The sequence below is a fragment of the Protopterus annectens genome, chromosome 7.part1 (genome assembly GCF_019279795.1).
Source record: "Protopterus annectens isolate FY-2018-M chromosome 7.part1, PAN1.0, whole genome shotgun sequence".
NCBI classification, from domain to species: Eukaryota; Metazoa; Chordata; order Ceratodontiformes; family Protopteridae; genus Protopterus; species Protopterus annectens.
The window spans coordinates 194,837,868-194,865,308 of NC_056740.1; the positions used below are offsets into that span (position 1 = coordinate 194,837,868).

General features: G+C 37.9%; 1 protein-coding gene across 1 annotated transcript in view; it reads left to right on the top strand.

The window, feature by feature from the left end:
• The window catches only part of LOC122807687, a 1,034,636-nt gene that overhangs the window by 61,959 nt on the left and 945,236 nt on the right, over positions 1–27,441 (top strand). Inside the window, exon 2 of the mRNA XM_044078639.1 lies at positions 5,423–5,502. Coding sequence (XP_043934574.1) covers positions 5,423–5,502 — 80 coding nt within the window. The remainder of the gene's footprint in view (positions 1–5,422; positions 5,503–27,441) is intronic.

Here is a 27,441-nt window from a genome sequence, read left to right on the forward strand (position 1 = left end):
CTGTGGATGATTAGTGATCACTGGTTTTCAGGATGATTTATTTAGGAAAGAAATGGGGAAAAACTGTTATATTTTTACAGATGATAGACTTGCTGTTCCAGTGGGATGTAAGTAATCGTGAAGAAATAGTAAACAAGATTATTAAAACTGATAGATTTTTTTTGTCTAGCCAGCTGGAAAGCAATATGAATCCGTAGTTTAGGCTTTTGTCTCACTGCTGCTGGTTCCACCTTTGATCATTGTGAGTGGAACTGGCATATCTTCCCCATATTTCCTGAATTTGGTTCCCATCCACCTTCTTTAACACACTGGCTGATAAGCTATTCTAAATTCTTCATATATACATTTATCAGTGTTTCGTAGCCTGAGTTATTGTAATTGAAAAAGGTCATAAAAGGATCAGTTCACTTACTCAGTAAACAGAATATAAAAAGTTAATTAAAAGTGTAATTATCTTAAGCAGAGTTTAAAATCTAAACCTGAATGTTATGAAATAGGTATTTCTAGTAAAGACTGCAAACTTGCCAGTAATCAGATTTCCTGTCGTGTAATATACAGAAGACAAAGAAAACAGTCTGCATCTGGAAGACCAGAAATGCCTTGAGCAGGTTATGTTTGGAAAACATTCTGAGACAATGAATCTATTATCTATGAAATAGTATGGCTTTGTTAAGAGGAGGTCCTTCCCGTGCAGGAATTGTGCTGCTTGTCAGCATGTCTACACTAAAAATGAGTACATTCATCCTGTGAAATGTTTTAAACTTTATACGAAGAATTACTATGATTGTAAAAGTGTCAATGTTGTTTATTTTTGTTTTTGCCAAGCATGCCATGCCTATTATGTAGGCAAAACAAATAGGAGCTTTAAAGAAAGAATGTTAGAACATATAAGGGACATACGGAACCAGAAGCAATCAAATGCTCTAGCTAATCATGTCCTGAATACAGACAGTAGTCATTGTTTTAAATTTTTAATCTTGCAACAAATAGTAAGGACAAACAGAGGTGGTGATGTAGAAAACCACACTGAAGAATTAGAACAACAATGGATCACTAAATTACAAACAGATAGATATCCTGGTTTGAATGGCTGCACCTCATTAGTTCCTTACCTTAAGGCAAGGCGCCTTAAACACTAAATATGAGTTTTTTATATATTTTTTATTGTACTATTATGGTTATATGTGCACAAAATGTGTGTGTATATGTATATATGTGTATGTGTATATATATATATATATATATATATATATATATGTATATATATATATATATATATATATATATATATATATATATATATATATGTATATATATATATATATATATTAATAACCATCAGGGATGTCATTCCCCCTTTTTAAATATTGTGTGTAAATACACACCTTTCTCTATATATATTTTATGCATTTTTCTTACGGATATCTATATATATTCTTATGTTAGTGGAGCAATATCTCTTTAAATTGTGATGTCATACTAATTGTCCTAGTATTTAACCAAGCATCATTTGTAGTGATGTGGTCTGATGAAGCAACATTAAGTTGTGAAAGCGTTTACCGTTTGTCTTCTGCAATAAAGTACAGTGACTGATTTCCAGTGTGTAACTTTGGTGCCTTAATTTACTTTTGCTGTTGTGTGTTTTGGGCACCTCAGTGTACCTGCAGCCATTTGGTTTTTGCATCTTTGTTAAGAGGAGGTAATTTCTTCTGAATCCTATGACATTCTTAGCAACATTTGATGAATGGTTGGCAGTACATGCCACTTGTGGCATTGCTAAGGCATGTGACATTATTCCACATAAGGTAATAACTAACATATTAAAAGCACTAATTGTCCATTTAGAAATAGTTCAGTGCATAAGACAGTGTCTAAACAACAATATGTGCCAAATCAAAGTGTTTTATATATCCCACAATACTGTACTGGGGCAACTACTCTTTCGACTATTTTCTTATAAAAGTGGGAAATGTGTTATGGATTGCAAACTGAATAACACAAATTACTTCAGTAAAAGATGCCCACGTTCTTCAAGATGTTGTACAGAAACATACACATGTTTTACATATCACCATCCAAGATTATGGAGTACGTTTCCTCTAGTAATCGGAAGTCAGTCGATCAGTCATTAACTTCCTTCAAAAAATACTCTTGAACTATGTGTGAAGTAAAAAAAAAAAAAAAAAAAAATACTCAGCATAGGGTTATGACAATCAATCTTGAAGGCCGAGAGTTCAAATTCCTGACCTTTGAATCTATGTATCCGTAAGCAGCTACATATTTTTTTCATTAGGTATATCTCTCTGGAAGGTTGCCAAATTAATGCTTCTCTGCCTTTGTCCTAATCTGTATGAAGGGGATTTGTTTTATAGTATAAGAATGCTTCGTTGGCTAATGTTTCATCAACAAAAAGTCAAGTAACTGCTGAGGAGGTTCCAATCCTTGCAATACATTGTTGTAGAAATATATTTTAGGGATTTTGCTCTGGAGCATCTCATGCTAGAGCTACTTCTACACCTTTTGTTTCACATTAGAGTCAATAACAATATTAATACCAAGGCTTTGCATGAATAGAAAATGGCATATTAATGTTTGGGCTTCAAGTTGTTTGAGAAGGAAGAATGTTTGTTGGAAATTTAAGCTATGATTAGAGACTGAGTAATCTGTCCATCTTTCTTAACAGAAGTGAACTAGGTAACTGTCAGATGCATGGCTCATATGCAGGGTCCCTTTTGGTGCCAGTGATTGCCAAATGGAGTATAGTAAGCTTGGGAGGCAGTGTTGAGTACCTGTATCTCACAAATATATGCATCAGTTATGAATATGATTCATCCCATTGTAGACAGATTTTAGTAAATGTTCTTGGACTATGACCAGGATGATTTTTCCCCTTGTATAACACTTTTATATTACTGTCTCCAGTGCTGTCCAATGCATATCCAGCTCATACCTCTTGCATTGTGTGCATCTGGCAGTTTAATGCAGATAATTATGGCCATGAGCTGATAACGAGTGTCATCTTGCAATCCAGGGTTTGATTCCTTCTCTGCCCATTTGCCTACAGTGTGACTCTGAGTGAGTCACTTAATCAGGTTGCTGGATCACCCCTGAGAAGAGGCTTGTGTCAAGTATGCTTACCTGATCGACAGATGAATAAAACGGATACCATCTTAACAAGACTGCAGGTTTTATTGTGTGTTTACTAAAGTCAGTCTGATTTGTGCTGGTGTGGTTCACTAGCAGTCTTGGAGATCTGCCTCTCATACTTGCGATTTGTCCAAAGCTAATTCCCTGTTGGGTAGAGGTAAAGAAGGATAATCACAGTTTTTGTGAGAAAAGATGCCCTGATGGTCTCTATTTGGGTATTGCTTTACCTGATTCTGCCTCAGTTTCACAGGTAAGATTACTTTGAATATTGCTCACAATGGCACAAAAATGCATCACTAGAGCCTGGAAATGTACAAAGTCTCCTAGCATTAAGCAATAGCAGGCCTTAATGCATTAGTTTTAGCTTTGCTGAGTTAGTGATATACCAATGGAAAGACATATTCTAGTCAACAGGATCTTTGTTCAGTTTATCTTGTTTTATAGATGAATGTTCATTTTGCTATAGTCTTTGGTAATATGGATTGTCATGCCTCTGTGGGACCTGACTTACATGCACTGTGATGCTTATTATGTGTGTACTGTGTCTGCACAGGACTGTATTCATCCATTTTTGCAGTGGAAATAAACTTCTTTTCCATCTTTGAAATTTCTTCTTCTCACCCCACCTTTGTCTTGATGTTTGGTTTTATTGCAATAAAAGTGTTCATAAAAATATTGTCACTTAAAAGGATGACCTGAGCTAATACACTGGGAGTGGTTAACGGCTATTAAATGAAAGCTGACAGGACATCATAGTAGTATCAGTATGGGGCCTGTTTGCTAGCTACAGTAGTAGTAAGGGTTGGTTAAAGAAGCAGCATCACTGACCACCTGCTAAAGAAATGCAGACTTTCTTATTGGGGTGTTGGACATTCATATTGCTACTTGGTCACCAGTTAGTGAAAGGTGAATGCATTTACTACAGTGACTGTCTCAGAGACAAGGCACAGATATCTTGTGTCATGTTCTAGCTTGTCATTGAATATGCAGGCCATGACATCCATCTGGCTGAGAAGAAGTTATTTGGCAAGCATAGCTGATAGTGATGAAAGTGCATGTCATGCAGTCTGCATCCTACTCAGTTAGGTATTTGTATGTTTGTGGCGCTAGCACTAGGGCAACCCTTGGGTAGGGTTGGGAGAGTGTTTTTACTCCAGCAAAATATTCTCATAGAAAATGTCATCCAGTTATACCTACCCAGTAAAAGTACCGTGTTGTAAATTTAAGAGCAGGACATGTGCAACGTTGAATGCAAGCTTACAGGGGCTGAATGACTTGCATTGTCTTTCTCCTTTTATATTTTTTTCTAGTGACACTTGTTAAGCAGAAAAAGACATACAGACCCACACATGTACACACACATGCTCATCATTAACACTTATGCGTAACATAGAATGGCAATGTTTTTACCATGTGGCCTTCCTTTTTGTGTTTGAGAACTGCTGGGTTTTACGAAATCGCCAACATTTAGAAGTTATATAACTTTTTATTTTGTTTACTCTGCCTTATTCCACACAAAATGCACAGCTATATTTGATAACCTCAAAACTGGTATCTCAGTGTTGATTGTAAAATATTTAAAGAAAAAAAATTATGTGCTGCATTTCGCAGAACCCTAGCACCACTGATCATGTTTAGAAAGTGTTTTTAAGTATGTAGCAACATCTAATAGATTTATTATGATGCACATGTACACACACACACACACAGAGCACTGGACAGTTGCATTTATACAGCACTTTTTGAATATTGACAACTCTATGTTGGTTTCGAGAAATAATTACTTTTTACTACAGTGCATTATATTATTGTACTCTGTATAAATAAGAGTCAGTGCAGAACACAGTCGATGGAAAAAATGGATCAGAAATGAACACTTGATCTAAGCAATAGACAGACTTGCAGTATGGCACCACTAGAGGACATTTGGGAATAGGTGTCATTGGCTTATACTCCGTCTGTGGTAAACGTGATTGTACTTCTTGCATCCTTATCCAACAGTAAACCTGTTCGACCATACTAGGAATAGATTTTAGCTGCCTAATTTTACTTGACCACATCTCCGCTCAAGACAGAGGCACAGACGCACCCCCAAACATATACAAACCATAAACACATATCCCTGTTAGTAAATTCCACAATACATTAAATGGATGCATTAGTTGTAAGAGGTGGCATACAGTCTATAAGAAACTTACTTTATTTTAGTTTAGAAAAATATATGTATTTTCAGCAAGCAGTTTAATTTCTAATACCAGCTGTATTTGTCTTCTAGCATTTGCTGCAAAATCGATTTCGCCAAATCGCTAAATGTGCTGCAATACTTCGCTTGCTCTACAGGGACCATCATCTCCTGTAAGTTTCAGCTATACATTACAGCTTCAAGCTATTTAGAGCTAAGCTTCATATAAATCATGGAAACAGTTAATATTGTACATAGTTGCACTTAATAGTCAAATTATATGCTTTCAGTAAGGGAAATGAAGGCATCTCATCCCCTGGATGGAGAAGCCCACCCTTCATTTATGTGTTATCCAATATAAAATGAATGCAAAGGCTTGTCTTTTACAGTGGTCTATATTTAGTCATTGCTTAGCCAAGACTTCAGTATGAGCCTGAAAGAAGATAGAGTGGGGGACAAAATCCTGAATAACAGTAACAGAAGACAGAGGAGGTAAATACTAGGTCTAGTCCACCAAAACATAATTTTTGATTCATGATTCAGTGACCTTTCCCCTTAAATGTACTGTTTCCTGAAAGGAAACATAAAAGGGAGAAATGCTGAAAGCTTTTTTCTGCAAGTGACAAGCCCTCAGAGAAGTATATTTCAGATGCATTAAACTACATACCTGTGTTGTTTCTTGCTACAGTTCTGTTTCCTTCCAGAAAACAGGAACTTTGAAGAAACACTGTATGAAGAACCAGCTTTTGATGAACTAACTATTCCAAGGATGTTTGAGTGGAAGAAGAGCAAAGTAATTAATCAGGCAGAAATGAGACTCCTTCATGGCACAACTGTAATTTTGTCTAACATTTTTGAAATTCTGTGCAGAAAATAATTGAACAGAAAGTAAAACAGCACTCTGTAATCATTTCAGTAATTAGGCTAGTGGCAAAGTTTCATATAAAATACATTAGCATAGTACTTTTACTGTTTGTTTGGATTCTGTCTATGGCTTTATAACAAAAACATGTATGATCTTTTTTCTTTAATGGCACTCCAGTTGACTTGACTTAGGAATGAGCTATTTTGATCATCATCCTCTCCAACTCAAAGTTGTCTTCCTGAAGATTCAGGTTTTCAGATTTCATCTAACCAGAGGATTTTTTTAGCTTTTCCAAAATTCATGAATAAGCATTTTTTATTTACCCTCAGAACATTAGCTTGACACTAAACAAATTGAGAGCATCAGCTGAAGCCTGAAACATGGGTGCTTCAGGTGGGTTGTTAACCACCATGGCTAGTTTGCATTGATTTTCAAAGTTATTTAACCAACATTTTTTGTTAACAGTTAAACATGATAAAATATATTGACTAGCACAGTTCCTAAAGTGGATATATGGGGTAACCCACTAGGGCATTACATGCAAGATGAAGAAAGAGCATGAAGATGCGTATGTTGCCACTTATGAAACTTTGGATAGAACTGTGCATAAGTGAATCTAGCATAAGGCTTCCCAGGCATCTGCCTAAGGCTCTTTGATAGCAGGGGACCCAATCAATGCTTCCAGGCAGATTATCATAATCTCCAAGGTCCATGATTATGGATCAGTAAAATAATTTTTAAAAGTGCATCCCTCATCCCCCCTCATTCACACAAATTGCATAAATTTACTGCTGCTTCATATCTGGTTGACATATAAAAACTCATGACTGACCTTCAAATCTACATATGGATACAGGCAGCGATGTGAAAACAGTGTATTCCATTATTTTATTTAATTTTTTACTTTAATTGGAGGCCACATCTACTTTAAATTAGAAGTTCAATATGTTTCAATTTTACAAGGGTGTTTTGCCCTTTCACAGTTGTTTTTCCCATTTCTAACCTTGTTCTTCCCTTACAACAAGTGGCACAGGCATCCATATCCAGTTTTATAAGTGACCTAACTGCAGAACTCGTGACTGCAATTCCAGTCCTTTACCTTGGTATGAGATGGAGAATGGCACAGGCATCCATATCCAGTTTTATAAGTGACCTAACTGCAGAACTCGTGACTGCAATTCCAGTCCTTAACCTTGGTATGAGATGGAGAAAGACCAACAGAGTGCAAGCTATACTATTCCCAATCCCTTGAGTAAGTTAAGTTCTTGAATCAAGTTAACTGCAAGTAGTTTCTGTTGTATCATATCATATATACGGCAGCATTTTTTATTCTAACCTGCACTCTTGCGGAGTTTCTTTCAGCCAGCAGCATGGTTCATAGGTTCATAGGTTCATACTAGGCTATCTGCCCGAGGGCATTTACAAGCCTAGCCCATCGTTTTGTGGCTTACGCCACCCCTTTAGTATGGGGAACTATACCCATTATTTTGCTGTGCCTCTGTCGAGCAGTGACACTGAGGTAATCCCTGGGGTATATCTGCGATCTCCCATCCATTGGTCAAGATTTCTCTTGAACAAGGCCAGCGAGGTGCTCTGCCTCACATGTACCGGGATTTTGTTCCACAGCATAGGGAGTCTTTGGGTGATGAATCTATCCCTCCAGCACGTCCTATTAATAGCCGTGTCGAGGTTTAAGTCTCCGCCCTTGTGGCTCTGATGGATCTAGATTTTTGAGGTGAAGCATATTCATCAAATCTGGGTTTGACATGGCCTTGTATGTTAGGCAAAGGTCACCTCTGAGCAAGCAGTGGCGACTGAATAGAGCTGGAGTTCTTTCAGTCGGGCAGCATAGGACAGATTTTTGAGACCCTTTATCCTTTTGGTGAGGAACTTTTGTGGCCTCTCCAGCTGCTGCAAGTGTCGGGTCAGATACATTCCGAATGGGGCATTGTACTCAATCATTGGTCTGATGAGTGATGAGTAAAGGGAGACTATGACCTCCCTTGATCTAGATGAGAATCCCTTCATGATAAGGTGGGCAATGTAGAAGGTCTTCCTGACTACTTTAGCTACATGGGTGTCGAATGACAGACTACTATCAACCTGGGTCCCCAGGTCCCTGATAACTTCTTCTGTGCTCAGTGGATTGCCACCTATTTGGTAGCTAGGGTAACCTTGTTTTACCCGAAGGGTATGACTATGCCTCTTCTGGCATTTAACTTTAGGCCGTGGCTCTGGCACCAGTTATCCGCTTGTGTGAGACCCTTCTGAAGGATATCTGTGTCAGATGTGTTTTCTACTATGGCGCCCAGTTTGCAGTCATCTGCAAACTTTGTCAGCCATAACCCTCCTGTGTTTGCTTGTACTTCGGAAAAGTAGATGCCAAACAAGAGTGGGCCCAGGACTGAGCCCTGTGGGACACCACTTGTGACAGGCTTTGAGTCTGACATGGCGCCAGCAACTCTGACCCTGTGGGTTCTGTCACTCAGCCAGTTTGCAACCCATCTTGTGATGTATGGGTTAACATTTAAGCTGATGAGTTTTTCAATGATACCCGAGTGGGGTATTGTATCGAAGGCCTTAGCCAGATCGAGGTAGGCTGTATGGACTGCCTTTCCCTCATCAATGGCTTTGGTGACTGTTTCGAAAAAGTCAACCAAGTTTAAAAGGCATGATCTGCCTTTGACAAAGCCAAACTGGGTTGGAACCAAAGTCTGGAAATTGCATATGTCTTTATTTATGAGGTCCATTATGATCCTCTTCATGGCTTTGCAGATAAGGCTTGTCAAGCTAATGGGCCGGTAATTTCCAGGGTCGGTGGAGGCACCGCCTTTGTGAAGTGGGACCACAGTTGCAGTGCGCCACTCCTGGGTGCGTATCCAGAGGTAAGACTTTGATTAAACAGCTGTCCTAGCTGTGGGTTTAATTCCTCATTGAGGTCGTGGAGCACACAGCCGGGGACACCATCAGGTCCCATGGAAGCTGTGTTTTTTGCTTTGGAGAGAGCTGTTCTCCCCTGGGTGCTGGAGATGTTTGGGGGCTGCAATCGCTTGGTATAGATATCTCTCCTTTTGGAGGCGAGGAGGGGACAAGTTTGCACTGAACCTGTCAGCCAGTATGTTGGCAATGTCTGTAGGATCAGTAATCTTCACATCATTTTGAACTAGTTCTGAGCATATCTGGGAGTTTCCTCCTAGGTTTCTAACATAGCTAAAGAAGGCCTTATGATTGTCTTTTGAGTCTTTAGCTATTTTTCTCTCGAAATTTGCTTTGGATGATTTTATGAGAGCTCTTAGTTTTTTACTTATAGTGCTCAAGGGTGTCTTACCTTTTAAGGATTTTGCTCTATCTTGTAGTAGCTTCCTCCTTTTGTTGTAGAGTTTGTTTATGGCTGGGGTCCACCAGACTGGACGCTTGCCTTTGGTACAAAGAGTCTTTGTTTTGCTTGGGATTGCCTTATCCATGCAGTCCTGCAGGTGCTGGTAGAAGGCATTTGTAAGTGATTCAGCGGCTTGAGTACTGTTTTCCGGTTCGGGGCCTTAAAGGAGACCACACTAGTCTTTAGAAGTGTGAAGTCGGCTTTTGAGAAGTTCTTTACTGTGGTCTTTTTTATTTCAGGTGGGGTGGGATGAGGACCTCCAGCGAGATTAGTTTGTGATCTGATCTCACCAGTGAGGGGTATACTTCCGGTGTTGAACATTGTGCTCCCATGTTCGTGATGATGAGATCAAGTATGTTATCTCCTCTTGTGGGGATGGTGACTAGTTGTTCCATGGCATTTGAGTTTATGAATTCCAGGAACTTTTGGGCTAGGGTGTTTGGGCTTGAGTAGTGTTCCCAGTCTATATTAGGGTAATTGAAGTCACCTAGTATGATGGTGTTTGGTGATACATTTATCCCTCTAGTGTTTTCAGGAAGGCCATGTGAGGTTCCTGAGTTTGTGAGGGTGGCCTGTAACATGCTACAATTTGCAGAGCAGTCTTGCCTACGGTTAATTGCACCTGGATGGTCTCCGATGCATCATGCGTTGCCACCAGTCTTGAGGTGTGGGTGTCCTTGATGAATATGGATACCCCTCCTCCTTTCTTGGTATTGTCCGGATTTTGGGGCCGGAACGCATGATATGAGGTAAAACCTGATAGCGCTGGGGTGCTCTCAGGAGCCTTGAACCAGGTTTCTGTCACAGAACAGACATTGATGTTCTCCATACTGAGAAGGGCCTCGAGTGCGTGCATTTTGAGATTTAGACTTTTGGCATTGAGCAGCATTACCCTTAGTTTTTTTCCTTTTTTGTGTTCTAGGGTGGTAGGTTTAGAATTTGAGCCTTGCCTAAAAAAGGCACTATGGGGGTGGCAAGAGCCTTTGCCAGTATCCTGAATCCCAGGGTGACAGGTGCAAGCCGTCCCTTGCGGCAGCGTGGCTTGTCCAGCATGTCATCCCAGGCAGACAGATACTGGATCCCCTTTGAATGACACCAGTGTTTAAGCCAATTGTTAAAGCTGATCATCTTATCTCTGTATTGTGGCATCATTCTTGGTGAAGGTAGGATACTGCTCAAGGTCAGGGTCATACCTGCCTGGGCTACATAATCAGAGAGCTCCTCAATGTCTCTTTTCATGTAGTCCAAGGAGGTACGTCTCAGGTCGTTTACACCAGCATGGACAATGACTGAGTCATATTTGTACCTGCTGTTGAGAGACCTGAGTGCTTGCGTTATGTGGCGGATTCTAGCGCCCGACAGACAGCTTACTGTGACCTTCTCCTTACTCAGTCTGGTGAGCGGGACGTCAGTGGTGACTGTGAGATTCAATCCCACTCTTCAGAGTCTAGAAAGCTGCAGAAAATAAGAGAGTGCCAATAAAGTAGTGTCTGGGTAGCTGTATAACAGTTGTTATGAAACTGGTGATTATGGTGAAATGAAGCTATTTATGATTTTTAGTGAAGTTTTATGTTTATGTGCTTTAGTATTAGGTAGTTGAAGCACTGTTGAAAACAATGCTATAGCAAGCATATATTAGTTTGGATGTTCTTTTTTCCCTTGTGCAGTTGTATATCCTTTGTAGTTCATTATGTTTTTATTCTCCAGAGTTAGCCTTTTGGACACCGTATAAGCAGGTCACAGTACTGCCGTAGTAAGCACTGGGTTATAGTGTCTGTGCCCTCCTTGGGACTTCCTAATGCTTGATTTTCTATGATTTTGTAGATAATTCTTGCTTGATCACTACTGTTCTTACACAGCAACTCAAAAAACAGCAGATTGCTGTTCTCAGCAAACAAGTAGCTAAACATAAACAGTAGACTAGCATCTTGAGCTATGCATGCACACGTTATATGCACAGATGCATGCACACATTATATGCACAGACGTTTCTGCTTAGTAAAAGCGAAACACTGTTGAAAATAATGACCTTGTTAAAGCCAGAAATATATATGCTTCTGTGTGTAAGGAAAGATAGGCTAGTTAATAAATCTAATTTATACACACTAGTACCTCTTAAAATGTTCCACTGTTTTAATAATTATAAGTTATAGTAGCATTCTCCTCCTCCGTTTTACAAGCCATGGTGAGAGTGGAATGGGTGTAGTCAGCAGAAATGACGATAGAGCACATTTGTTGTACTGACATTTTATATATTTATATTATTTATGCCTTTGTCAGCTATAAATGCCTTTGGTGAGTAAAGAAAGAAAGGCTAGTTAATAAGTCAAATTATTTTATACACACTAGTATCTCTTAGAAAGTTCCACAGCTTTAACAATTCTAATTTATTGCAGCATGAAACATAACGTGAGTTGTCATCCTCAGTTTTATCAGGAGAAAAAGCACACAAACAGCAGCTAAAGCCCAGTAATGTATAAAAACGCAAAATAAATCCAAAACAAATGATCCGGTCACCACGGCCAGCTTAAAAATAAAAATGTTTAATAAAAAAAGAAATACAAAAGATGAGCACTTTCAGGCACAAGCCCTTTTTCAGATCTTAAAACCACACAGCAAAGCAACACAACACTTAAAAACACTAAAACTACAAGGCATAGAGAATTAACCAATGGACACGTAGTATCAATTAAATAATCTGTGTTCTGAGCACTGGCTTTAAAGGTTTAAACCAGGCAAACTGTTAGCTCTCAATTTAACAATCCGTTTCATGTCAGCAAGCTCAATGCTCTGCACAATGTCTCTACCTCTCATTTCTTGCAGTTGTATTGCCATAAACTTAAAACTATGTCATGGAAAATCCTTTGTGTCTTGTGAGAGCATTGGTTATATTCTCTAGTCTAATGTCACTAAGGTGTTACAAAACTTGATCTTTCAACAACATATTGGTTTTGCCTATATAAAAACAAGAACACCCATCACATAAAGCAATGTATGACAAGTAACCTAAAATCAAAAACTTGTCCAGAGAGAGCATGGATGGCAAAAAAGAAAAAAAAAACTTGCACAGGAAATACATACACAAGCCTTGCATGGAAAAGTACCAAACTTATTGGTCATAGAGGCAGAGCTTACTCTAGTACACAAATCTCTATAACACAACTGCCTCCTAAGGCAAAGAGCATTCTTGAAGCTAAAGCAGGGAGAGATACTACCAACCCTGGATATGTTCTCATCAAGCCTTAAAATGGAACAGTTTTTCCAAATAATGTCACAGACAATCGTGTTATCACCTGAATATGTCAGAATCATGCAGGTGGTATTTACTTGGCGACCCAGACACTTTGATGGTAAATTGGCCTTTCTGAAAAAATAGGGGACGCCACTAGTGGAATGAAGGATCAAGCTTTCATGGAAATGTTTCTCAGCCTCTTGAATTTTGTAACCCCTATCCACTCTATCTACGAAATCACTCACCAGATTCTCAGTGGCTCTTCTAAATTTTACATCATTCGTGTGTAACCTAGAGGTCCTTAAAAACGGACTCTTCATCACCAAATGATAAATGTGTGCTGGCTGCATACTGGAATAGTGTAACAAAGTGTTCTTCCAACATTTTTCTAAACAACCCTGTACCAACACTACCATCTTCATACATCACAAGACGTACATCCAAAAAATCTGTACTGTCACTTAAGTGCACACTTGTAAACTTAAGAAACCTAGTGGAGCTGTTCAAGAACTTAATGAAACTGTTCAGTTCTAAAACAGTCCCCTACCATAAAAAAAAAAACATCAGCCACAAAACATTTAAAGTACACTATATGCTGGATAAAATTATTGTTAGAAAATGCAAAATCCTTGTCCCATCCAGCCATCATCAAGTTTGAGTAACTGTTCGCTCCGGGGGGTCCTCATGGCCACCCCATCTCTTTGAAAAATAACTCGTTATCAAAGAGAAAGACATTATTCTTAAGAATAAGGTCAAGAAGAGAGCAAACTAACTCTAACTCTAGGAATCAAGGTGAATAAAGCACAGACATCAAGAGTAACCATAAGACAGCCTCTCGCATCACCAACAGCCTCCAGTCACTGAGAAGAAGAGCATCACCAACAGCCTCCAGTCACTGAGAAGAAGAGCATCACCAACAGCCTCCAGTCACTGAGAAGAAGAGCATCACCAACAGCCTCCAGTCATTGAGAAGAAGAGCATCACCAACAGCCTCCAGTCATTGAGAAGAAGAGCATCACCAACAGCCTCCAGTCATTGAGAAGAAGAGCATAAAAAAATCTTCTGTATCCTTAAGGATACCAGCCGCAGCATCAACCACATGTCTAATGGTCTTTTCAACATAAATAGACAATGTCTCTGTGACTCAACAGTATCCCAAAACAGTAAGGCACATAGGTGGGCCAATCAAGCTCTTGTGGATCTTGGATAAACCATAAATGACTGGTTTAATAGGTGAAACAACCAGGAAGTATTCATATAAGTAACTCTGTATAATACCAGACAAATTATTAGTCTCTGCACATCAAAATATATAACCTTTTTGTAAGTAGATTGATCATCAAGCATCACTGTCATGGCACCAACATATGCAGATTTATCAAACACCACAGTAGTCCCACCTTTATCTGCAGGCTGAAAATACAAATCAGGATGAGACCCAAGTTCAGAAAGGGCAAGTCTGTCATCATGTGTCATATTAATAAAGGGATGTCTGTGTCCATTCTCAAAGGCCTCGTATAAGTCATTCTCACAAACATTCAATAATGTCTCAAGGTGTGGATGCAAAGGTGGAACAAAGGTACTAGGTTTTCTAAAAGCAATATTGTCTCGAGTGGCAGTGTTAGAAAATATAGTCCTGAGCATGATGTTACGTACAAATAATCTCAAGTCAGTGATAAAGTCACTAACCTCACAACTACTGGCAGGAATAAATGAAAGGCATTTGTTCAAAACAGAGAGGTGAGACTCACTGTGATAGAAGAAAGTTTAAGCACTAAAAACTTCTCACCTATTTCTTTTTGCTCTTTGAAACTGCAGATGTCATTCTGTCTGGGGAAGCCTTGCACTTCATCCGCCCCCTGCTCAAAGAGCGGTCCCCTCTGTACTTACATTTCTCCCTGACCAGGAGAGGTAATTACAGAAAAAACGAAATGTAGATAAAACCTGAGTTGTAAGAGGTTCTTTCCATCTGGCCCCAAGATCACAATGTCCAACATCTGCAACAATTAACACTGGACCTGAGCCATGTAAAAGTATTCCCTTTCTTGAAATCCGAAAAATCCCTCTTCGATTTCCTCTTCTTTTGTTGTACTCTCAACTCAAAGGCAGAGGCCTCACTAATAACACCATCCAATGTTAGTCACTCTGTTTTGCCACCAGCTGAGAATGCAGTTCCTGCTGTTAAGGAGAAGCACTGAGAGATTAGCGGTAACTATGGAAGCATTGCCAGCTTCAAATGTTGTTGATTTTTTTTAAGTGTTGCTTTGCTGTGTGCTTTTAAGATCTGAAGAAGGGCTTTTGCTTGAAAGTGCTCATCTTTTGTTTTTGATTAAACTTTTTTTATTTTTAAGCTGGTCATGGTGACCAGATTTGTTTGTTTTGGTTTTATTATCCTCAGTTTTATGATAAGCCATGGTTAGGGTGGAAGTGAGGACAGTCAGCAGAAGTGATGATGGATCACATTTGCAATATTGAAATTTTATTTATTTTTATATATTTTATTTATGCTGTGGCTGACAATGACATTCCTACTAGATCTAAGACCTCTTTTTAGGGCAGACCCAAGATGTTCAAACTGACTATAGGAAATTTGGCCAGAGCATCTTGGCATTAATTGAATAGTTAGGGAAAGTTTTAAGCTTTCCCTGAGATTGTTCACTAAATTTATAGGTTCATAGAAAGCTACTAGGCTAGCTGCCCTTGTATACCATTTTAAGCCTAACCAATTTCCCTTGATGAGAATCAAACCTTGTATCATTTGTCTGAGGTAAATACCTTATCAACCCATATGGTGCATGGGGTATGAGGGAGCTTGCTGCCTCCTTCACAGAGGTTGTCTGTTTTTGTCATGGATGAAATGAGTGAGGTTATTTTACCTTTGCTGAATCAATTTCCAGATATATAAACCATATTCATTTATTCCTTAATCATGCAAGACTATAAAATATCAGCATGCAGTACAGAATAAAAGTCCAGTTCAAGAAAAGCCTTTATGTAAAACCAAACTGACAAGTTTATAAAATGAATATTCAAGTTATTCTCATTATGGGTAATATATAATTGTCGAGCATGGGATGTGCAAGGCCAGTCTAACACAAAATGGAATAGGTTAATTTCAGCACCAAAAAAGACAATGGCTAGGCTTAAAGTGGCCCACAAGGGCAGCTAGCCTAGTACTCATCTGTGAACCTATGGACCTATCAATACAGGCTAATCAAGCATGATCTGTTGTAAGGCAAATAGTGCCATCTTTAAAGTCTGGTTTTCTACCCACCTTTGCCACCTATTACTAAGGTGTACCCAGACTCTACTACATAATTCTATCTTTTTCCTCATTTCTTCAGTTGACGTTATGTACAGTAATTCTTTCTGCGTGCATTATTTCATACATCAGCCATTTAAGCTGTCCAACTTACTGTACAGTTTTCAGTACAGTAAAGGTGATGTTAACTCCCTGCATCCCATGTCCTTCATCCGGTAATATGTTTATAATACTTTGTTGCTTTTATATGTTCAAGGACTTCATGCTTAACGTATTTATTTTTTTTCCTGTTTACAGATATATTTATAAAAATTACAAATGCTAGAATTTATTTTCTGAAGCTTGTATAACTTGCTTAATGGCTTTGTGATGGAGGGAGAGGTAGATATAGCATAAGGAAATATTCAGTGACATTTAAGTCTTATAGATTCATAGGTAAGTATTAGACTAGATGCCATTGTGGACCATTTTAAACTTGGCTAATTTTCCTTTTGGTGCTTGACTTAACCTGTCCCATTTGGTGTTTCACTGGCTTTGCCCTTCCATATTCATGGAATAAAGCATTTAGGAACTGCCTCTGTCCATTAGTAGTACAGAGGGCAGTCCTGGCATAAATGATCTGTTTCCTATACATAGATCCAAGTTGTGCTTGAATATGGACAGGGATGCGCTTTGTTTTAAGTGAATGGGGAGTCTGTTTCAGAGCATAGGAATTCTTTGAGAGAGGTTTCTGTCATGCTAGGAAGTTATGTTTGTTTCAGTGAAAAGGCAATGCTTTTTGTATGGGTAGTCATGGTGTTTCTGGTCTTGTGAACATGTTGGTGGCTCAGGACAGAGTAATTTGAGGTCTTGCAGGCTAGGTTGAGGTTACCACAAAGGAGTCTGTATGAAACAGAAAAGAGAAACAGAGTGCCAGGCGTTATGCATATGTAATGTAACTCAGGACCTTAATTTTCTTTGTTGTGGGAGCACATTGGGATCTTTCAAGTCAGATTGTATGTCTGGGTCTGGATAGGTACATGCCAAAAGAAGCATTATATTCAGTTATGGACCAACTAAGGGAGGAGTGGAGAGGTATGATAGCATCTCTGACCAGGAGGACATCGAAATAGCCTTGGTAATCAGCTGGACTAGTTAGAAAGATTTCATAATGACCATGGATACATGGTGGCCAAAGGAGAGCTTTTTGGCCAACAAATATACCTAGGTTTCTGATTGTGTCAGTTTTGAGGGGATACAATTAATGTGATAGGAGAAAAGGTGCTCATGCATATCAAAGGATAAGATGATACACTATTTGGCATTTGATACCATGGTCATGGCACCCTTTGCTTGAGTGTGATAACCCTGTTCATAGGTTCATAGGTTAGTACTAGGCTAACTGCTCTTGCGAGCCATTTTAAGCCTAGCCAGTTATCCCCTGTGAGAGTCGAACCCTGTATCTTGTGTTTGTAAGGCAAACACCTTAACCATTAGGCCACCCTCCCAACCCTTGTTGAATAGACACAGCTAAATGGCCAACCTGTAATTTAAATGTGCTTAAATTTATGTACAAATACTTGTTTTATGTGTGTAACTATGGTATATGTATTTTTAAATTCTTCTCCCATTCAATTCTCGGCTGGAGTACCTTCAGTGTGGAGTCTGCATGTCCTCCCTGCAGTCGAGTGACATTTAAAGGCATGCAGGTAGGTGCGTGCGTGAATGGGTGTGCCTTCTTTGAAGGCTGGGTGTCGGGCTGGCAACTGGGCACCGTAAAAAATCATTAACGGACCGGAGTTTTGCTGTGGCGACCCCTAACCGGGAAAAGCCGAAAGGCATTAGTTTAGCTTTCTTTTATTATGTTATGTGACTGTTATTTAAGTGCTCCTGCTCTCTGGATATGTAGTTCTGATGAAGTCTTTCATTAATAAATATGTAAGAATTTAACTTGAGTTTTCTTAGTAATATCCTGTAGTTGTATAATGTGGAATTGTGTTGCAGCATGTTTTTGGATTCTTTGTTTGTGATTTGCTGCTTTTTGACTTTTTTTTTTGTATTTGGATTCTAAGTTTATTGTTTTGAAGACCTTCTAGTCATGACATTGCAGGAACTCTTGGGTACACAACATGACTTGTCTGATTTATCTACAAAAATTGGTGACTTAGCTTTATTAATTCAATAGTTTACTCAACAACTAACTCCGCTTGTTAAGTCACAAACTTCAGGGGCAATGTTATCATAGCTTCACCCTTAATTTAATATGTATATAGTACTGATGTGAATAGCAAGGACAGCATGAATACTACAATTTTGAATAAACCTGATGTGTGTGTCCAGTACTGGGTTACTGAATTCAAATCTAGATCTAGCTGAAGAGTCCTTAAAACTCCCTAACTTGTCAGAATGGCTACATATAGACTTGCCATTTGAAGAAATTGAGTCTAGAATGACTGGTAATATTCAGAATCGGTTGGACAGTTCTGAAAAAAAAAGCTTAATAAATATCGAAAAAGTCAACTACAGAATGCACATTTTAGATAATGCATTAGGTCAAAGGTTGCCCCTAAAGGACTTAGAGTATGGGAATATCCTAATAGCCTGAATGAACAGTAGTGTTTGACAGACATGAACTAGAACTTCGGGCACTGTTGATTGAACACAACGAATCAGAGCTTAATTTGCTAGCTGGTGATATAAACACACGAGACTAGCATTAAAAATTGATTTATTTTCATCCTATGAGCAGTGATATGCTACAGTGTTTAAAAAAGTAGAAAAAAAATCTGGACAGAGGTTAAGTTACATAAAAAGAAAAAAATCGTCCGAGACCATTAATGATTATAAAAAGTGGAACAGCTGAACGGTGTTCCACACAATTAACAGAGAGGGTAACTACAGAATTGCCAGAAGATGCTGATTTTTTTTTTTTTTTTTAATTTTGACACAGGAGGAATTTCCACCACTGTGTCAATCATCAAGGTTAGCAACTCAGGTCTGTAAAGCCTCACAGAAAGATCCCACCCACCAGGAACTTTCAAATAGGACAGAAAGCCTCCCACACAAAGTATTCCAGGAGATGGAGAGGGCGAGGTTGCAGAGTCTGGAACAACATGAGGAGCTAACAAACACTGTGGCAACTACAGAAGGTACTATGCTATTTCAATTTGACAACTTAACACTTTTAATTACAACTCCTTAAACATAACTGAAAACTTTTTTAAGCTTTATAATGGAGGCTTAATGTTTATCTTAGTAAGAAGAGGAATTAAAAAAACATGGTTGAACTTCGGTTGTTTATACAAAATTTTAACTATTCTTTGATGCTTTTAAAAGCACCTTTAGGAGGCGAAGTGTATTTAAATCCTGCCCTTACATCCTTTGTTGGCCTTGATTGAAAAAGCCTATGAGAATCACATCAAGTTAATTTTAAAGGATACGGCTGAATAAACAAAAATGCCACAGGAGCAGCACCAACGTGAAGCCAAGATGAGTTGTTTAATGAATAAACAGCAAACACGACCGTGTAGCACAACCGCTGCAAACCACAACAAATAAATAAAACAATAGAGCCGGTGTAGTATTAAGCACTTTTTGTCTGCACAAATAAACAGACTACTTCAGATACTAACACACCGTTCACGCGGTACTTTAAATGTGATACTGAAGTCACATGATTAAAGTTCTGCTTAAAATTAACACTTTACAGGCTTAAGTAAACAATTTCTTTGTCAGTGTTATAAGTATATATAATAAATGTTAAAAATATTCAGCAGCATTATACCACATTATAAAACTTTATAAACATTGAAAGTTGTTAAAGTTTAAAAGAAGTTAAAAAACTCTATTAAATTGTGTGAACACTGTGTAACATCTTGTTTATATAACTCTGTAGCTTGTTTGTGATTTTCGGTGGTAACTCGCACTTTACATGTTTGTGCATTATACTGCTTCCAAACTATCAGTATCTCTACCATACTACTTTAACTTGCACTTGCTTCCTGAATAAAAGGTGAACAAACAGTAAAAAGATATAATAAATTAAATATAGGTGCTCCTTATTTAATATGTTCTTATGTGGTATGTAGTTATTGGTAATGAGTGAGTATAGCACATATAACGCGCAAACATATAAAGTGCGAGTTACCACCGAAAATCACAAACAAGCTACCGAGTTATATAAACAAGATGTTACACAGTGTTCACACAATTTAGTAGCGTTTTTTTTTAACAACTTTTAAACTTGACAACTTTCAACGTTTATGAAGTTTTATAATGTGGTATAATGTCGTTGAATGTTTTTAACATTTATTATATATACTTATAACACTGACATAAAGAAATTGTTTACTTAAGCCTGTAAAGTGTTAATTTTAAGCGGAACTTTAATCATGTGACTTCAGTATCACATTTAAAGTACCGCGCGAATGGTGTGCTAGTATCTTAAGAAGTCTGTTTATTTGTGCAGACGAAAAGCGCTTAATACTACACCGGCTCTATTGTTTTATTTATTTGTTGTGGTTTGCAGCGGTTGTGCTGCACTGTTGTGTTTGCTGTTTATTCATTAAACAACTCATCTTGGTTTCACATTGGTGCTGCTCTTGTGGCGTTTTTGTTTATTCAGTAATTTTAAAGGATACTTGTAACATCCCTTATTTTAATTTATCAAACGATGAAACAATACTACTTGAAAAATTATCATTTCATGAAACCCAATAAAGGGTGAGGTTTGCTTATGATGGATTATGTAGACTATAGTTCGTCTTTCGGCTTTTCCCGGTTAGGGGTCGCCATAGCGGAACTCCGGTCTACTAATGATTGGCAGTAGATTTTCACGAACGCCGAGGTGCCAGCTCGACATTCAACTTTCAATGAAGGCACACCCATTTTACGCATCTCTTTCGAACGCCCACCCAGCCGCGGGGAGGACATGCAGACTCCACACAGAAGGCACTCCCCGCACTCCAGCCGGGAATCGAATGGGAGAACCTCTTGCTGTGAGGTAACAATGCTACCGCTGCACCACCACGGATAATACATTTTTTTCTTTGCAAAATGGCAGTGATGTATATAGGATTGGGTCAACACTGCATATAGAAATATTGATTTAGCTTTATGTGATTTGTTGATGCAGTATGATATTAATCAAGAACTTTATAAGTTTTTGAAAGTTGAGAAAGCCAAAACTTTGTTTGGGATTCCAAAAGTACACAAAAACATAACCGATAATCTTTCTATGCCTTATTTCGGATGCAGGTGGGTCCAAGACCCAACCTTTAGCAATCTATAGGAAGCTAAAATTATTTTGTTCCAAATATACATACTCATGTAATGATTCATGGCATTTTTTGTGCAGTGTTACATTTGAATTGTATTCACCTGATTTAGTATTTTTAACAATTGATGTATTTGACTTTTTTACAGTAATAACACAGGACCTAGGTTTATATTGGTTTAGTGAAGCTTTATTATGCATAGAAAGTTTGACAAGCACAGATATTAACTTCATTACATTATTTATGGAATTAGTTTTCAAGAATAATTTCATTTATTTTGAAGGCAAATACAATTATAACAATTCAGGTGTTGCTATGAATGCATCATGCGACCCCATTTTTCCAATATTATACTTTTGTTCTGGGAGAGAGGATATATTTTCAGTTCTGTATATGCCACTTCCTGGAAGGTCTCTTCACCCTAGAGAATGCTGACATCTGTGTGGTCACTGAGACATGGTTTAAAGCCACAGAGGACACACCAACAGTGCAAGGTTATAATGACTTCCACACATTTAGTAAAACCACCAACGACCAGCAAAAAACGATGGTTGACACCAAAGTAATAACAAATCTTCTTTTTATTGAAAGATATACATATTCCAGACCGGTTTCGGCTATCCAGCCTTTCTCAATGGATTTCAAAAGTTTTAATTTACTGAGAATTTCACCTGTATTTATAGTAATCCCTGATTGAAAAGAAACAGTGGTATAGCCCAACCTAGTGGACGGCGTATCCAAGTGCATGTGATACTTTCTAAATTGACAATTATGCTTGGCTAATAAGCTATGAAAACAATAGTTTTAAAATAGTGTGATGTACTACAATATATTGGGAAGACCACACATTTAGACCAGCTACTACACAGACAAGGACTAAAAGTGGAGGTGTCTCAATTTACATAAATATACCTCAAGTCTGGTCAGACAGGACAATACACTGGATCTGCTCCATGTTCAAATCACCATAGGCAAAATCCAGTAAGTTATATGACCCCCTCTATGACCAAGGAAACCCATACCATGTATTTAAACTTATTGAAAACCTTCACCATCCAACCCAATACCGTAATCATGGGTGACTTTAATTACTCCACTATTAACTGGGAGTCTTATATATGACACCAGACGTACAAGCACAGAGATTCCTGGATTTGGTAAACACAAACTCCCTAGACCAAATTGTCAATACACCAACCATTGGTGCAACCATACTGTATCTGGTCCTCACTAATATGGGAGAGTGCTGCACACCCCTTTCTGTAATGTCTTCCCACAAAATGGTATCCTTTTGAAGTACCCTTGATGAAAGTTTGGATGCATGGCTAGGCTTAAAAAGGCCCTTGTGGTTTTTAGCCTAGTAAACACCTATGAACCTACTGTAAACATGATATACGGTTTTGGATGACATGTATTTTCATTAGGGGGTCCTACTGAACTAATAAATGAGTTTATTACATACACTAATTCAAAAAGTGATTTTTTTAAATCTATTTTTCATGTTATTTATTCAAGTATAAATTATTTGTATTTTACTTTATATGCAGATAATGAGCTTTGCAATCTAATGTTTATTGTAAACCAACTTATTCCAATTCCTTCTTTATATTACAATAGCTGACATCCTTTCTCTCAGAAGAGAGGCCTTGTTAAGTACCAGATGGTAAGACTGGTTTGTATATTTATTAGAGAAGGACATTTCAATTGTACATCAGTTGGTGTTTTTTTATATTATATTGTGTTTCCTGTCCTTTGTACATTGGCAAAACTGAAAGAAAGCTATAGCAAAGAATCTATAAACATTTAAGCAGCATTAAGAACAAGACTTATAGCACTACACTTTCTAAACATGGTTTATTATGTTCACATTTTCAAAAGCTTACATTTTTATATTGGAGAATGTATCAGAAATTTTAGGGGGTGGCTTTTCCAAGATGGCTGCACACTGAGCAACAGCTTAATTTCAGCTTTCCCAGTGTGAAAAAATAAACTGATAGATAAGAGCCAGTAATTCTGCATGTTTTAGTAAAATTCAGTTACTAAGTAAGTACAGTGCCTAGGTGCCAGTAAAGAAGAAACTTAGAGAGGCTGAAAGAAAATCACTAGAAAGGGTGAAGAGAAAACACTGACTGGGAAGAATCCTGCAGCTGTTCAGCAAAAAGCAGTTCAAGCTCCAGCTTTGGAACAAGAGAGGGCTTCCAGTAAATTAGAGGAAAATAAGTCAAAAGTGCTCAGAGTTGATTAAAATAAATGAAACATTACATTGAATGAGTATATCAAATCAGATAACAAAAGGCTGTAAAACATGGAAGAAGCTTTAAACAGCTATTCAGATGAACTGCTCAACCTGCAAAAATCAGAGGTCAAAATGAAGAAAAGGCTGGCTGAGTGTGAGACTGCACAAGAAGAGCTGTTTCAAAAATGGTAGAGATAGAAGACAGAGCATGCAGAGAAAACCAGAGGTTTTCTGCTGTACCAGAGACACTGGAAGGAACAGGCAGTTAATTTTATGAAAGCACAAATCCACTGCAGGATTTATTAATTGAAAGGACACATTGTGTGTATGCTCCAAACCTGGCCACGAGAAAGCAAACTGTATTAGTAAAGATGCAATCATCCTAGCAGAAAGAGTTGACCCTAACAAAACTGTGGCAGAAGGGCAAAAGTATTACAAATTGGAGACATTTATGGAAAATGTCTATTCACTGTAAACAGGGGTGAAAAGCAAATTTATCTCAGCAGTCAGAGAATGTTGAGAGACAGTTATGATATTTAAGCTGTTGTATCTAGTTGTCTTCAGAATATTTTTCCTGGAGGATCAAAGTAATTTTTTAATGCAGAACAGGGTAAGAGAGACATACAAATGTTTATCTAAGAAAAAGTGAGCTATCAAACTGAAAGGGACTCTGGTTCTCACTTTTCTAATAATAAAGCTCATAAAGAGACTTTGCCAGTGAAACCTTTTCCAATAGTACATAGAAAAATGAATGAGAGACCGAAAAAGCATGAGCTGGCAAGAAGAATTGGGAGTACCTTGGACTTGGGAGTCTGGGGATGGGCGATGTAGAAGAACAGAAAGAAGACCAGCAACACTGAAATTAGTGAATAAATGTGAGGCTATAAAGCATCAGTCACATTTGTGAACTATGGCTCTACAAGAAAAAGTGGCTGAGAAAGATTGGATTTTTATTGACTCTCTTAAATGTGTTGGGTGACTGACGGGCATGTACCTCTTTTTATGCCATTAAAGTTTGGAAGGAAATGTTTTATACAGATACTGTTAAGAACAAAAATTGGTTTACTTACAGTTATTGGTTTCTTCTTTTATCCTTTTCAGTAGGACCCCTAATGAAAAATACATGTTATCCAAAAAAAAAAGTATATCATGATTACAGTAGGTTCATAGGTGTTCAGTAGGCATTTTCAATGACTACTGTATGTGTAAATATACTAAACACATACTTTTTCCCTTTTTTAGTTTCAAGAAATGTTGGCATTACAGTGTAAAAAGAGAGGCTGGACAAAAGCACATATAAGTAAAGTTGTAATCTTGGATTGTTGTGGTAGGGGACAGGGTGTAAAAGTGCAGAGATTATAATATATGTAGAACCGAAATGTTTTCTTTTGCAAAGGTGAATGCCTGGGTTAATGGCTTTGGCTTAATCTAATGAGAATTTTTTTGTGTTTTAAAAATGTGAGATCACAGTGCAGAGTGAACTGTTTTCTTTAAGCATATAAATGTTCAATGTCAGTTGAGAAGGCTGCAGCTAAGGGCTGTACATTATACTCTGTCCTTATGTTTCCATGGAAAGAAGTTAACTAATGATTAAAACAATAAATCAAGGCATTTGGACATTCTTTACTGAGAGAAATGCAAAATTAAAAGCTACAAGGGCAAGCAGCTGTTTGAAATTATTGGAAAAGAATAAGATATAGCAACTTTTCTGGTAACTGAATACTTTAATGTATTTAAAACAGTCTATGATATAGTTTTATTTAAAAATGGTGTACTTTTTCTTAAGGCTAAAATGTAATGTTTTTCTGAAAGCTTGCAAGCTATTTTTAATATCTGGGAAGGGAATAACGATAAGACAAGAACAGACAATGTAAGGAGGAGCACAGGCTGTAACATGCACCTTAGCATGAATAACTTTCATTTAGGTTAGTTAATACCTGTGGATGCAGCTGCCAATTTAGGACTTTTTTTCCTCTCAGGAGGGTTAAACTTCATTATTTGAAGATGTACACAGTTTTGTGTACTTGTTTTTAAGTTAAGTTTTTAAGTTAAGTTTTATGAGTTTATATAGTGGCACATGCTTGTTGTTTATTTAAGAGGAGATGAGGTAAAATGGTGACATCTAATCAATATGCAGTATTCCTGTGGAAATTTGGAAGCTGTGAGGGAAGAAAATTATAAAAATATGTAGTTTTTAACAGTATGTTAAAAGGAGGGGAAGCACCAACATCTTGGAAGAAAGTAGTGGTGTTTGTAATACCTAAAGACAGTAAAGACTCATCAAATCCAGTTTCATATAGGCCCATTTCAATTTTAAACCATGATTACCATGTATTTATATCTATAATAGCTAAAAGAATGGCAATTGTGTTGCCAAAATCGATAACTGTGGATCAACATGGTTTTGTGGAGGGGCAAACATTTAAGACAGTGATGATCCAGAGGGAAGCATAACGTAAGAAAATACAGCTGTTGACATTATGAGGGAATAGAGGCAATAAGTGAAGTAGGAGGGTTATTGTCTGATAAGTTGTGTCTGAACAGAGGATCTAGCAGGGGTCTCCTCTTTCCCCTTTGTTATTTGCATTATATTTATAGCTGTTGGCAAAGAAAATAAGGGATTCAGAAATTCAGGGATACGATTGATGTGGTAATCAAGAAAAGTTGGCTTTATTTTCAGACTATTTCTAAATGGCCAGAAAAGGAGCCAGTGTTGTGGAACATTCCTGAGAGTTTCATTTTTTTGGTATATAAAATTAATCCAGAGAAAACAAAGGCTATAGCAAGTGTCTAATTAATTAGGTAATTATTAATTAGCTAATTAATTAGAATATGCAGTAATTCTAATTTTAAATTAATCATCTAATGCTAATTAGTTTTTTTGGACTAATTCTAATTAAAATTTCTTAATTAGAAGCTTAATTAGATATATTTTACATTCAAAAAATAAAAATACATAAGTTTCTGTTATGTATTTATTAGTGATTGAAATATGGTAATTTAACAGTCTATTAACTTACTGTCATAGTGTAGCAGCAACCCATTCCAATTTCAGTTCTGAATCGCACTTTACCTAGTTACCTACACTGCACATAACTTCTGTCTTCCAGATGGACTATGTGTTTCACTGTTGCAGTCCTCACACTTGGGTCATCTGCCTGCAGGTAGCCCTCAGTCGCCCCGAATACCAGAGTCTTGGGATTTCTACATCGGATGCTGTCGCCTCTTCCATGACATCAGGTCGTCAGGGGTATAAAACATGCAGCCGATGCCATTACATCAGTCTTTCTTGCTGTGGAGGAGCCCGAAGTTCGCAAGTGCCTGTCGGCCGCTACCTGAAATTTTAATTTTTCGAATTTCAGACCTGAAGTCTTCTAAAGCCAAGTACCCCGTTGGGGATCCTTTTTTCTTGCTCTAACCGATATCAGAAAAAATTAACAATTGTCTTACCTGTGGAAAGCAAATACCTCACAGAGATTTTCATTCTTACTGCGTCACCTGTTTAGGCCCAGACCACGACGTCCCTCACTGTTGGTTTTGCATCTTGTTTAACGCCTGAACCATTCATCGACGTGCTATCTTTGTCACTAAATTCTTTCGCTGTCATTCTCTGTATTCTGAAATGGCTTCGATAAACCATCCGACTACCAGTCTGAAAAAAAATGTAAGGATAAAGACAAGAGCCAGACCGCATAGGTCCAAAACTGCCGATGACACTTTCATTAAGCTAGTCGCCAGTCCGCCGGTACTCAGACGCTTTTGCAGCTGCTGATACCCGCTTCTACAGATTCACAGGCCTCTACTGAGACCCATTCGGAGTTTAGTATGCCACGAGATGCTTCTTCGACTATGGAACCTGCGTATGTCTCTACTTTGGATAGGT